At 45.8% G+C, this 14,587-nt stretch overlaps 1 protein-coding gene across 3 annotated transcripts in view; it reads left to right on the top strand.

Annotated features, from left to right (window-relative positions):
- The window catches only part of TCF20 (transcription factor 20), a 186,373-nt gene that overhangs the window by 162,071 nt on the left and 9,715 nt on the right, over nucleotides 1–14,587 (top strand). For all 3 annotated transcript variants that reach the window (XM_031656248.1, XM_017945351.3, XM_031656249.1), the window contains 2 exons: nucleotides 5,590–5,683; nucleotides 14,255–14,304. In XM_031656248.1, the coding sequence (XP_031512108.1) occupies nucleotides 5,590–5,683; nucleotides 14,255–14,304 (144 nt within the window). The remainder of the gene's footprint in view (nucleotides 1–5,589; nucleotides 5,684–14,254; nucleotides 14,305–14,587) is intronic.

Here is a 14,587-nt window from a genome sequence, read left to right as displayed (position 1 = left end):
CTCACAGTTTAAGGGAGGTGGACAAACATGAGTAAGTAAATATTGTGAGCATGAGCAGAAGTGTGTGCCATGCTGGATAAGAGCCATCTGAGGCACAGTAGTGGAAGAGTAATCTACAAAACCAATCGTCATCAATGTGCTGTAATACTACTATGACCCAGTTGCTTTGGCGTTCTGAGGCTGCTCTGAGATGCTAATTAAACAGGGTGATTATTCAGGTTGCTGTTATATCTCATAAGAAAGAGCCTTTCTGTGAATGAGCAGGCATCAGGCTTGCATAGAAGTCTCCCGTGAAACTTCCCTCAGATGAGGATTAAGCAACTCTAGTTGATTCAGTCCTTGCAGTTTGCCACCTCAAGTCAGCAAGCCCTGCCTCTGAGACAATGCCAAAGGCTAGTGAAAGGTTCAAGCTCTGTATCTGGGCCACTTTCTGTTTAAACATGCCCCAAAACTAATAATGCCTTTTATAATTTATTCCCAAGTTTAGAGTATCAAAAAATGTAAGGTTCTTGTCAGAGTTCTTTACAAATAGTTTTTATTCCCTTCCATAATAAAAAATTTACTATTAAAAATTTTGAAGTTTGGGCCATTCCTTATTTTTAAAATGTGTCTTAATTTAGAAATCATGCTTGGAGCCCCCAGTGTGTCTCATTCTGCCTGGGGGGCAGTATGGACTTACCTCTGCTTGGAGTGAATGTAGTAACATTGTGGTCAAAAACAAAGGATATTTAGCTATGCAGTGACTTTAATATATTATTTGTAGCATAGGAGGATGATAATGCAAATAGCTACTTCAGGTAAAAAGTATAGAATAAAAATTTAATTAGAAGTTGTACTAGCCTGGGTATTGATTTTTGGGTAGAAGGGAAAACCTTACACATGGAAGACACTATAGATAAGTATTTATATTCTACTTTTGGCACCTGGCACCTAGAGAGTACTTTTCAAATGTTGGATGGTTGAGTGAATGAAGGGGGCTAACAGGCATCACGGTATGGTATGAAGAAAGTTGAACTTGGGGTTCAGAAGAAAAAGGGGTGAAGTTCTAAGTTCTCTTACTTACTATGTGATCTTTAGCAGGTCACTTTGTTTTGTCCTCTGTTTCTTCAACAAGAAAAACAGATGTTGAAGATAGACCCAAGTTCCTTCTCTATTGATCTCCTGATATCAGAATTTGCCTCTACTGAGAAATTTGTAGGTGTTTTCTTTTTTTTTTTTTTTTTTTTTTTTTTTTTGAGGATGGAGTCTTGCTCCACCATGGCCTGGCTGGAGTGCAGTGGCGGATCTCAGGCTCACTGCTGCCAGCTCCGCCTCCCGGGTTCACGCCGGCCTCCCTGCCTCCAGCCTCCCGGCAACTGGACTACAGCCGCTCCCACCCTGCATGTAGTGTTTCCTGGTATTTTTCCCAAGTAAGGAGGCGGGGTTTTGCAGTATTATGCGGATGATCTCGATCTCGGCCTCATGATCCACCGTCTCGGCCTCAAAGTCTTCGGGATTGAGCAGGCCACAGCAGAGGCGCAGGTGTTTCGCCAGTGTTTGCATTAAAGACCTAAGGCCAGGCCGCGATGCGGCTGGCCGGTCCGGCGCTGGGGAAGATGGGCAGATCTGCCTGAGGTCAGGGGTTTAAGACAACCTGGCCAGCATGTTTGAAACTATCTCTAAAATACAAAATAGCTAGGCATGGTGGGCGTGGTGGTGGGTGCTTGCAATAACAGCTACTTGGGAGGCTGAGGCAGGAGAATCGCTTGAACCCGGGAGGTAGAGGTTGTGGTGAGTCTTGGGAAATCCCTGCCCCTTCTCCCATCTTCAAGGCCAGCAGCATTGCACCTATGACCCTGCTGCCAAATCATCAGGTCTCCCTGAAGCTGACAACTTTAACTCCCTCTGGGGGGAGTCATTTGCTTTTATGGACGTGTGTTATTAGATTGGCCCACCTAGCATATAACCTAGCATATTCTTCCCATCTCAAGGTCCTTAATCTCATCCGCAAAGTTCATTTTGTATATAAGATCACAGGTTCTCAGGATTCTACCTACCGTATCCCAAGATCTGATTGCTCTATAGGAGACAGAACACTAAATGGCTCTCAGGAAACCAGTAATCCTAGCTCAGTCTGTTATTGTATCTCTCTGGGTTTCTTTTTTCCGCATCTGAAAAGTTGGGGAGTTGAATTAGACCAGTGGGCCTCAAACTGCATTGTGCATCAGAATAGCCTGGAGGACTTCTCACAACACAGATTTAGGTGGGGCTCAAAAGTATGCATTTCTGCCAGGTGTGGTGGCTCATGCCTGTAATCCCAGCACTTTGGGAGGCCGAGGCAGGTGGATCACTTGAGGCAAGAAGTTCAAGACCAGCCTGGCCAACATGTTGAAACCCTGTCTCTAGTGAAATTACAAAAATTTGCCAGGTGTGGTGGTTCATGCCTGTAATCCCAGCTACTTGGGAAACTGAGGCACAAGAATCGCTTGAACGTGGGAGTTGGAGGTTGCAGTGAGCCAAGGTTGTGCCACTGCGCTCCAGCCTGGGCGACAGAACGAGACACTCTCAAAAATAATCCAAAAAACAAAACTGCATTTCTGACAAGTCCCTGAGTGTTGCTGATGCTGCTGTTCCAAAGGACCACACTTTAAAAACCACTGAACTAAACTGTCTTTAAGGATCTTTCTCTGAGTCCCTAACATACCCTGAGGGTCTTTCCCCTTTGGATGCAATGTTGTAAATTAATCATCGTGCTGCGCAATGCTTGCCAGGTTGTGGGGTTGAATTAGGAAGCAAATGGACATTGTTCAGATCTAAGCTCCATGTCTTCTCTTTCCTCTTGTAAACTGGGATGGTGACAAGGCCTGCTGTGTGGTTGCTTTTCATGAGGTGGTCTTTGTAGATTATCTAGCGTGTGTCTGACACATGGTCATCTTGGGTCACATTTACTTAGCACTTTTGACCCAGCCACCATTTTAAGCCTGAATTAATTCATTTAACCCTTATGACATTTCTATGAGGTGAGTGCCATTATTAGTCCCACATCTGTAGATTGAGGAACAAAGGTTAGGAATTTGGCCAAGAAGGCAGAACTAGAAAGTGGAGCCACTTACCAGGCAGTTATTTAGGTTCCAGAGCATGCATACTTAACCCTTCTACAGCAGCCCCCAGGTTTCCTGTAACAAGGCTAGAGGTGGCTTGGTCCTGGGTTTGGGTGATTTAGTGCTTGACAGTGTCATGGTAGGTCCAGGTCTTTCCATCTTGCCACTCTTCTGTCCTCAGCAGACTGGCTTTGTCTTCAGGGCTGTCCCCTTATGGTGATACTGTGGCTGCCACAGATCCCACCGTCTAGTCCTCACAGAGGCTGAGCAGAAAATTACCTGTTCCTCCCTGTTGTCTCTTTTTGAGAGGGTGAAACTTTCATACTAGCACTTTTGGACACTGAGATGGGAGAATTGCTTGAACCCAGGAGTTCAAGAACAGCCTAGGCAACATAGTGAGACCCCATCTCTACAAAAACTTTTTTAAAAAAACTAGCTGGATGTAGTAGCACACACCCTGTAGTCTCAGCTACTCGGAGGCTGAGGTGGGAGAATCACCTGAGCCCAGGAGGTAGAGGCTGCAGTGAGCCATGATTGTGCCACTGCACTCCAGCCTGGGTGACAGAGCAAGACATTGTCTCAAAATATAAAAGAAAAGGTGGGGGGAGTGCAAAATGTTTTCAGAAGCCCTTTTTCCTGCAGACTTTCCTACCAGAAATGCTTGATTATACCCATTCCTAAATGGCCACCACTCACTGTGATTCATTCCCCGGGGTAGGGAGGGCCATATCTTCGGGCTCCTTGAGTAAGAAAGTGGCAGCAGGAGGCCGGTGGTGGTGGCTCACTTGAGGTCAGGAGTTTGAGACCAGCTTGGGCAACATGCAAAACCCCATCTCTACTAAAAATACAAAAATTAGCCGGGCGTGGTAGCACATGCCTGTAATCCCAACTCCTCAGGAGGCCTGAGGCAGGAGAATCGCTTGAAACCAGGAGGCAGAGGTTGAAGGGAGCCAAGATAGCGCCACTGCACTCCAGCCTGGGCAACAAAGCAAGACTCCATCTCAAAAAAAGAAAGTGGCAGCAGACAAGGCTGCAGGTTGGCCACCGATGGACTACCCACACTTCCTTCCCTCAAGTTGATAGTGAGTCCTTTTGATTCTGAGATGCTCTGTGGCACTGACAAAGGTAGACAGAGTCTAGGGCTACCAGAAATGCTGTGAACTTGTCCTTGGTTTACTCCAGACCAAATGATCTTTTCTCTCTTAACAAGGGTGCGAGGGCACATGAGAAACATTTACTGATTATCGGCACCCAGAAGGACCTTGGTCTTCTGAGAGCAGGGCAAAGCTTTTGAAGGACTAATCTCTTCCAGCCCGTTTTCCTATCTCTTTTGTCTCTTGAGGATGCCAGAGATGGTCATCCAGAATCTCAGCTCTGACCTGGAACAAGTTATTTTGCCTCTGGTGTCTCAAGAGTTTCATGTAAAGCATTAGGAGTGCCTGCCAGGTGGAGTAGTGCAGAGGGCTGGATGAGATCATTCAATCTGAGCATGGGGAGCACTTGGGCTTTGCTGTTGCTGGCGTTAGTTTCGTTTCCCATCAGTATTTGTGTCGGGGGCCTGAGCCAGCTCAGTGTAATTGCTTAGGGAACACTTTTATTTTTCATAGAAGCAGGAACAAGTTTCTGTCTCTTCCAGCTAGTCTTGCTGGTTGTGTGCCTCTGCTGCCTGAAGAGCCAGCATCTTTAGTAGGGTCACATGTGGTTGGGTTTTATGAATATGTTTGTTGCTGATGGGATACATTTCTTACCCTGACAGGATGAGCGCTCACAGCAGCCACATCACAGGGCTGACAGAGATGTGCCCCACTTTAAGAGAACCTGACCATATAAGGAGGAGTGTCTCAATTACAAAATAATGTCTCACTTAGCCAGAAATTCATGGCAGGTTTTCTGGTGCATTTAAAATAAGATTCATGTATAAAAATACCATTTGCACACAGGAGCCCATATTTTCTGAAAAGGGAAATATACTTGTATTGGGCATTTGGGGTAAGTAGATCAAAAATAAAAATAAAATCTTACAAATACAAGAACTAGAAACCAAATTCCGCTTCTAATTCTAAAAGGTTTATATATAACTCTACTACCTTACCCTCTCTTACCCCAGATTTTCACAGCAGAAGTAAACAGGGAAGATCTGCAGACCGCTCACAATTGCAGCAAGGAAATGCCTGGCAGAGTGTTTGGGTGGGTGGATGGCGGGGGCACCAGAGGCAGGGCTGGGAACCCCACTCTGGCATGTCCTTTATGACATGGATTGCTTATCTCATCCTGCTGTGTTGTTGATTTGAGAACATTTGTGAGGCTTGGCCTAAAACGTTATTGCTGGATCCCTTCCCATGGTGTGGTCAGTGAGTGGCGTTTAGAAATTGACCGGCCCATCCTGCCACCACAGACTCCTCTAACCACAGAGACACGTGCTGAGGTCTAACAGATGGGGACCAGGGAAGGCCTGGAGGAGAGGGCCAAATCTGGGATACTGACATGCCTGACTTTTCCTTCCTTTCAGAAATGTTCCCACTGCCAGGAGGCAGGCGCCACCTTGGGCTGCTACAACAAAGGCTGCTCCTTCCGATACCATTACCCGTGTGCCGTTGATGCAGGTAAGAGAAGACCACAGACCCGTGTCCAGAACGTCCAAAGGGTTAGGACATACAGTTTGATTCTCTCCGTTTCTTTTGTTTGTTTGTCACTTCATAAAAAAATTCCTACCCATTAGTAGCACTTACCTCTCCCTTCCCCTCTCGCCAGTCCCTGGCTGTTTTCTTTTTAAAATTTTTATGATTTTTTTCCTTTAAGCTCTGTTGGACCCAATCCTTTCTATCTCTGTGGACTTTGCTGTGTATTTGGGTTACTTCCACTTTTTGACTATTATGAATAATGCTGCTGTGGAACATTCACATGCAAGCATTTGTGTGAACATGTTTTCAGTTCTCTTGGATGTATACCTGGGAGTGGAATTGCTGGATCATGTGGTAACTCTGTGTAACCTTTTAAGGAATTGTCAGACTGTTTTCCAAAGTGGCTGCCCCGTTTTACATTCTCACCGGCAGTGCATGAGGATTCTCCTTTCTCCAGCTCCTCCCTGACACTTGACTTCATGTGTGTGTGTGTGTGTGTGTGTGTGTGTGTTTTTTTTTTTTTTAATTGTAGCCAGCCCAGTGAGTATGAAATGTTATTTGATCGTGGTTTTTATTTGTATTTCCTTGATGGCTAATGATGTTGAGCATTTTTTCATGTGCTTATTGGTCATTTGTGCATCATCTTTGGAGAAGTAGCTATTCACATCCTTTGCCCATTGTAAAATTGGATTGTTTTTTTAATGTCAAGTTTTAAGAATTATTTGTAGGCCGGGCGCAGTGGCGCACACCTGTAATCCCAACACTTTGGGAGGCTGAGGCAGGTGGATCATGAGGTCAGGAGTTCAAGACCAGCCTGGTCAACATTGTGAAACTCCATCTCTACTAAAAATACAAAAATTAGCCAGGTATGGTGGCATAGACCTATAGTCCCAGCTACTCGGGAGGCTGAGGCAGGAAAATCGCTTGAACCCAGGAGGCAGAGGTTGCGGGATCGCACCACTGCACTCCAGCCTGGGCAACAAAGCAAGGCTCCGTCTCAAAAAAAAAAAAAAAAAAAAAAAGAATTTGTAATTCTGCATATGTGGTTTGCAAATGTTTTCTTCCATTCTCTGAGTTGTCTTTTTACTTTTCTTTCTTGATAGCATCATATAGGCAATTCACCATTGAACATCAACTGGGTGTCCTACAGTTTAGCTCAGTTCTGATACCAAGCAGAGTTAGTGCAGCCCATAGAGGTTAAGGGCTCAGTCCCACAAGACTGCTCCCCACTTCAAATGCCGACCTCAAGCCCTATGTTATGACCTGACCTGTGTTTCTGAATGATCAGCTTTAAACTAGGTTTTCCAAGACCCCTTCATTGGGTTTGATTAATGTTTAACATGGCTTACAGAATTAACAGAAACACTTCACTTGTGTTTACTCATTATAAAGGATGCAGATGAACAGTCAGATGAAAGAAACATAGGGCCAAATATGTGGGACGGGGCATGGAGTGTCCATGCTCTCTCCAGGGGCACCACCCCCGAGGCACCTTCATATACTCAGCAGTCCAGAAGCTCTCTGAATCCAGTAGTTTATGGATTTTTTGGAGGCTTCATCATGTAGGCATAATCAATTATTAACTCAGTCTTCACCCCCTCTCTGCTTCCTGGAGTGGGGTGGGTAGAGCTGAAAGTTCTAAGCTGCTAATCACAGCTTAGTCTCTCTGGTGCCCAGCCCCCATCCAGGAGCCACCAAGAGTTGCCTCATTAGCTTAGTCTCTCTGGTGCCCAGCCCCCATCCAGGAGCCACCAAGAGTTGCCTCATTAGAACAAAAGGTGCTCCTATCCAGGAAATTCCAAGGGGTTAGGAGCTCCATGTCAGGAACCAGGATCAAAAACCAAATATTAGAAGAAAAGATGCTCCTAGCACCCCTAATTGCTCAGGAATTCACATGGGTTTTAGGAGGTCTGTGCCAGGAATCAGGGATGAAGACTAAAATATGTATTTCTTACTCTAAATCACAGTATTACAAAGAGTGTTGTATTTTGTTTGTTGAGATGATAGGGGGATGTTTTGCAATGTGTTAACTGTTGAAAGAAGGGAAACATTTTGTTAAAGAAGTGCCATCCAGTGAGTGATGCAGAAGACTTGAGTTTTGACTTAGAGCTTCAATAACCTGGGAAAATCACCTTTCTTACTCTAGACTTTTAGTCCCTTTAGTGGGTGTTTTCCCCAGTTACTTTTTTGGTGGCAGGGTGAGTGTTAATTTCAAGTTTATTAAGTTTTTTGCTTTTTTTTTGAGATGAAGTTTCGCTCTTGTTGCCCAGGCTAGAGTGCAGTGGCATGATCTCAGCCCACTGCAACCTCTGCCTCCCAGATTCAAGTGATTCTCCTGCCTCAGCCTCCTGAGTAGCTGGGACTACAGGCGTGCGTCACCGTGCCTGGCTAATTTTTGTATTTTTAGTAGAGACAGGGTTTTGCCATGTTGGCCAGGCTGGTTTCAAACTCCTGACCTCAGGTGATCCACCTGCCTCAGCCTCCCAAAGTGCTGGGATTACAGACGTGAGGCACCGCGCCCAGCCTTTTTTACTTTTTTAATGGACATTAATTGTAGATATGGGGTGCTCAGTAATGTTTCAATATATATATAATGATCAGACCTAGGTAATTAGCATATCCATCATCTCAAATGTCATGTCTGTGTTGGGAACATGTGGTATCTTCTGGTCATTTGGAACTATACAATATATTGTTAACTGTGGTCATCCTACAGTGATACAGAATACTAGAACTTATTTCTCTCATCTAGATGTAATTTTTTATTCTTTAACAAATCTCTACTTATCCCTTCCTTTCCCTTTCCCAGCCTCTAGTATCCTCTGTTCTACTTTTTAATACTTCCATAAGGTCAGCTTTTTAAATTTCCACGTGAGCAAGAACATGCAGCTTTTAACTTTCTGTACCTGGCTTATTTCAGTTGACATAATGTCCTCTAGTTACTTATTGAGCATTAGATGTGTCTAAGACCATCACCCAGGCAGCCCCCATAATGCCTATGGTCACGTTTGAGGAAAAGTGACGAGAGAAGGCTGCAAGTAGCACGGTGCTTGTCATCTGCATACCCCTTCTCTGTGCTTCCCCGGGAGAGAAGCAGGGCTGTCCACGGAGGCAGCCACGCTGTCCATAGGAGGTGGGGTTTGATTTGAATTTGATGGAAGGGGAAGAGGGCATGGCTGACTGCATAATGGGAACAGGCATGAGGCATAACACACATAGAGCAGGGCCAACAGACTTGGATCAGGTCTCAGAATTCATCCTGCCCACCCTTCCTTCCAGCGCAGCAATTACTTGCAGCTCCTGACTTTTGTTTAAGCATGTCTCCCTTCCTTTCACATCCATCTCCTTGCCCTTACCTTTTCCTGCCCTCTTTTCTCTCCAAGCTTCTGTAGGAGAAACAGTTAAAAAGAACAAGAGAGGTAGAGAAGATAACACTGATGCCAGTTAGATTCTTATAAAAGTGTGTATTCACACATACATGTGGACAGTGGCTCACGCCTGTAATGCCAACACTTTGGGAGGCCGAGGTGGGCGGATCACGAGGTCAGGAGATCGAGACCAGCCTGGCCAACATGGTGAAACCCTGTCACTACTAAAATATGAAAAATTAGCCGGGTGTGGTGGCGCATGCCTGTAGTCCCAGCTACTTGGGAGGCTGAGGCAGGGAAATTGCTTGAACCCGGGAGGCGGAGAGGTTGCAGTGAGCTGAGATCGCGCCACTGCACTCCAGCCTGGCAACAGAGTGAGACTCCATCTCCAAAAACAAAGAGCTAACCAGTTAACTAGTTATGGTTGTTCACACCTGTAATCTCAGCTACTCGGGAGGCCAAGGCTAGAGAATTGCTTGAGGCCAGGAGTTCAAGTTCAGCCTGGATAACATAGCAAGAACAGGTCTGTTCAAATAAAAAAAGTTTTTAAAAGAGCCAACCAGTTGCCTTTTCTCATTTTCATGACCCCTAGTTACATCAGAATATTGTGTTTTATTCCCTGTTGACTAGTGGCTAGGAAAGGGAGACCAGTAATACAAAGTTTTCTGTTTCTAGTTGAAGAAAATGGCTTTTTTTTTTTTTTTTTCTTTTTTCTTTGTTAGCTGAGGGCTTGTGAGTAAATGGTATCTGTCATTTTCTGTTTTGGGGCCCATCTTGGTAGTCTGCCTAGTTAAGCTGGTAGCATCTCTATTTAACAGAAGTTGGTGGCCAAGTGTCCAGCGAGACAGGGTTCTGGGTTGGGAGGAGTGAGGCTAAAGTTGTCGGCCTCTGGCTTTGCCGCCTCTGCTGCTGTGCACTTTGCTCCTTCATGTGGAGAGCTGGGACCAGAGGTTTCACGAGATGACCATGTCTTGGTCATTGTGGTCTTTTTGATGACCCAAGTCACAGTGACCCAGAGTTATGCACTGCTCTGTGGGGATGGATGCTTGTATTATTCCACACAGTCTTCTTAGAAATTGGCTCTCTGTATATGATGTAACTTTGTATCCAGGAAACAAGTTTATTGATTGACTTTTCTTTCTAATCATAACAAAAATAAGTCCTTGGTTTGAGAATCCCTAACCTCCCTATGGAGTAAGAAACAGTTTAACATTTTCATCTCTGCCTTGCTGTCAACCACCCAGATCTTTAAAGAGCTGTTGATGTCTCAGGGAAAACTTTTATTACTGGGATGTCTCCATAGAAACAGAATCTCTGTTTCGTGATCTGTGACTCCTGCCACCTTCCCCCCAACCTGATGTTGACCCTACATTCCTGACATCATGGTCAGCTGTTTTGTGTTGCTTGTTATGTCAGGCATAGGATTTGGCTCCAGGTGGGGGTTACAGTAATAAGAGCATGAGCTCTGTTTTTTGTTGTTTTCTTTTTTAATTAATGTATTTAATGCAATGAGCCACAACAATTAGAATAGAAAAAAAGGCTGTGGTAGCTCATTAATAATTCCACTGTGCGTAAAGAACCTTGTGTGGAGGGTTTTTTTCTTCTACTCTCATGAAAAAACACAGCTGGGAATTCTACTTTCTGTACCTCTCCTTGCAGTAGCATTCTAAAGCTGCTATCTCTACTGCAGGCTTTGATCTTGCTCGTGTGGTCAGAGCCCTGGATGGGTCGTTAGAAAATGCTGGTAGTCTGACTCCTCCCCAAGGGATAGCTGTCTGCATCACAGAAGCCAGTCCCAGTGCCAAAAGCCCCATATTTCCCTCCTTATGGCGCAGGAGCCTGAGCCTACCCTTCAGCAAGGCACGATAGAGCTGGCAGGCCCCTGTGTCCCAAGCCCTGCAATGTGCCAACATAAGGAATAACAGTAACACTGGGGTTAGAGTGTAGGTGAATTGGAGTCTGTGTCTGGTACCCAGCAGATCCAAAGGACATTAGACCCTTCTTGTTTTTCCCACCTCCCTCCTTGAGCCCACCATCCTCAGCCTGGAAGCATGTGGATGCATGTGGGTATCTGAAGCTTCACAGAGCTTATAATGAGGAGATCAGTAAATCCACCCTGCCTTTGAGCTTAAAGAGAGAAATGAAAGTGGTCTTCTCTTCTAGGGGGTTGATGTTTGTGTCTGCAAGCCATCTTGTTGACTAGGCCACCTTGTGGGTCTTTTTGAGCTTGGATGTTGCTCTCACAAGCTGTTTACTTTGACTTCACTATGCAGAAGTGCTGCCTGGGCCCTCTGGACAGTGTAGGATGGTGCCTGGGCCTTGAAGAACACAGATTGAGAGACCTTGACTGGCTGGCCATCTAGGTGCAGTTGCCTGTTCAGAATCCTCAGAAGAGGTTTTACTACACTACTGCTCTTCACTTGTCCCTCCCAGCAGGGACTGGTCAGAGGAGAAGCTCCCCTGTGCCCTCCAGGTTTCTGAGCTCTCTAGCTGTGGTTCTGGCCCCTGCCAGGAACAGGAATTTTGCTCTTCCTGACGGCTTGTGGACATGTATGAGAACAGAGTAGGGCATTGTCTGCACAGTGTTCCTGCATGGGAGGCCTTGTCAGAGATGGACACTGCCTTAGGCAGATTGCTATAGGAGACTTCGTTTCCAGATGTATCTGGCATTAGTCTCAAGTTGTCTTTAGTGTGCACTCATAGTGTTTTACTCTTTTCTGCTTCTAACACAGTTCCTAACATGAGGCGTGCTTTATTAACGGTGCATCACAGCTGGTCACTGTTCCGTGGCCATGAGGGAACTGAGCCACCTGTGCCTTTCTGATGGCACCCTTTGCTGCTTGTGTGGTCCCCATCCTCATTTGTATAAACCCCTGTGGCATAAGCATGGCCAAGCCCCACGTGTGCTGTACTGTTTCTGTTTGGCCCAAACTAGAAACTGAGCCAGCATAGTGCTTGCTGCCAGAGCCCAGGTAAGAAGAGAGCATGTCCCCTGAGCTCCAGTTGTCTGGCTCCTGCTGTTTATAAACTCTCTGGCAGATTGGAGCAGCAGGAGTCTTGGTCACACTATGTACTTGTGGGTTTTAAATTAACACATTTCATTTATTGCCTTGCTAGTTGCTTGCTGCGGGAGGGGCTTGGAGGTTAGTGGTAAGTTGCTGAGCTCTTGGGCCCACAGAGCCAAGAAGGCTGCCGCCACTCTCTTAGATATTCACGGGCTCCAACGAAAGACAGGCTATGATGTTCCAGGTCTGGCCAAATATAAAAGGGTCTTTTGATTTGTTTTAGGATACTGGGACCTGAAAAGTTTTCATGTGTATGTTCATTGCTTATTACTATTGCACTTAATCTGCAGGCACACAGACTGCTAGTCTGGATCTCAGTTTAAATTTAACAAGGTTAAGTACCATGGCTGTCTCCTGCAATGGTGCCTGGGAGCTCTCTGAGAATGTGTTATCAATATTTATTAACATTCTGCCACCGCGTTTTGCACCAGTGACCTGGCTGTCGGTCTCCAGGAGCTGTGGTGTGCAGAGTGAACTCATTAATTAGATTTCCTTGCACTACCCTTGTGCGAGAGCTCAAGTCACCTGGAGGCAGATGTGTCTTTGCTGCCATCCAGGATGCTGTCGTCATGTTACAAGTTGGAATGAATCATTTTTCCTCCAAGGATTAAAAGCATCCTCATGGGATTTTACCTTCCTCTGAAGCATTTAGCGTGGATTATGTGATTTGTGTTGGAGGCTTCTGTGTCTCCATGGGTCATAGGGCAAAGGTGACAATGGGGCTCTTGGGCCTGGCCACCTTTCTGTCTCAGACACCCGGGCTTTCTCTGTACAGAGAAGAAAAGGCACTTCCAGATTTTAAAGTGTTTTTACAAGGAAGCTTTGGCTTGAGCCTGGGAAATGGGGTTAGCCTAGAATCAGGGATTTTTAAAATAGCATTTATTGGTGATATCATGGGAATATAGAAAAGATCAAATTTAAATCAGCTGTATCTTATTACCAAAAGAGAGTGCAGTGGTGTGTATTCGTCAGCTCACTGCAACCTCTGACTCCCTGGTTCAAGTGATTCTCCTGCCTCAGCCTCCCGAGTAGCTGGCATTACAGGCATGTGCCACCACACCCAGCTAATTTTTGTATTTTTAATAGAGACAGGGTTTCACCATGTTGGCCAGGCTGGTCTTGATTTCCTGACCTTGTGATCCGCCCACCTTGGCCTTCCAAAGTGCTGGGATTACAAGTGTGAGCCACCATGCCAGCTTTTTTTTTTTTTTTTTTAAAAGACAGAGTCTTGCTTGCCCAGGCTATAGTGCAGTGATGTGATTGTAGCTTACTGAAGCCTTGAACTCCTGGGCTCAAGCAATCCTCCCACCTCAGCCTCCGAAGTAGCTGGGACTATAGGCAAGTGCCATCATGCCCAGTCTTTCAGTCTTTTTTTTTTTTTTTTGAGACAGTCTCACTCTATCGCCCACGCTGGAGTGCAGTGGCGCCATCTCCGCTCTCTGCAAGCTCCACCTCCCGGGTTCACGCCATTCTCCTGCCTCAGCCTCCCAAGTAGCTGGGACTACAGGCGCCCACCACCTCGCCTGGCTAATTTTTTATATGTTTAGTAGAGTCGGGGTTTCACTGTGTTAGCCAGGATGGTCTCAATCTCCTGACATCGTGATCCGCCTGCCTCCGCCTCCCAAAGTACTGGGATTACAGGCGTGAGCCACTGCGCCTGGCGTTTTTTTTGTTTGTTTTTAATAGTGACAGGATCTCACTGTGTTGCCCAAGCTGGTCTTGACTCTTGGACTCAAGTGATCTTTCTGCCTTGGCCTCCCAAAGTGCTGGGATTATAGGTATGAGCCACCATGCCCAGCCTCGAGTCTTTTTTTAATGCATAGAAACATTTTAATAAAATTAGCACATTTATACATTTGTATATCCTGGTTTTTTCAAGCAGTTTTGTTTCATGAGTATTTTCCATACCACTAACTCTTTTAAAATGTTAATTTTTAAGTGACCGATATCCATCATGTTAAGGTATTGTAGCTTACTTGGGTTGTCTCTAATGTTTTCCTATTAGAAGTAAGTGTAGGGACCTCCTAGTTTTATGTCTGACCCTGTCAATCCCAGCCAGTATGACCACACCTACGTCCAGCTGTGAAGTCTCTATCTGACTGTCCCCTTCTGTCTTCCAGATTGTTTGCTACATGAGGAGAACTTCTCGGTGAGGTGCCCTAAGCACAAGGTGAGTCAGAGGCCCCAGGAGCTACTAGCAGGGATGGGATCAAGGGTGGCTCCTCCTGAAAGATCTGAAGACCAGATGGTGGGCCTCACCCATGCCTGTCCCCACCTGTGCCTCTAACTGCCAGTCCACTCCTGGCCCTGGGAGGGTGGAGGGGCATGATGCTGAAGGGAGACCCATGGCATGGGGACCAGCACTCGGAGTAGTATGAGATCCCAGGAGAAATGTGTTTTGGGAGAGTTGGTGTTTGTCTGTTCATTAAGAGAGGCGAGAATATCTAACTCGA

Source organism: Papio anubis, chromosome 16 (genome assembly GCF_008728515.1).
Source record: "Papio anubis isolate 15944 chromosome 16, Panubis1.0, whole genome shotgun sequence".
Taxonomy (NCBI): domain Eukaryota; kingdom Metazoa; phylum Chordata; class Mammalia; order Primates; family Cercopithecidae; genus Papio; species Papio anubis.
This window is presented reverse-complemented; position numbering and strand designations above follow the sequence as displayed.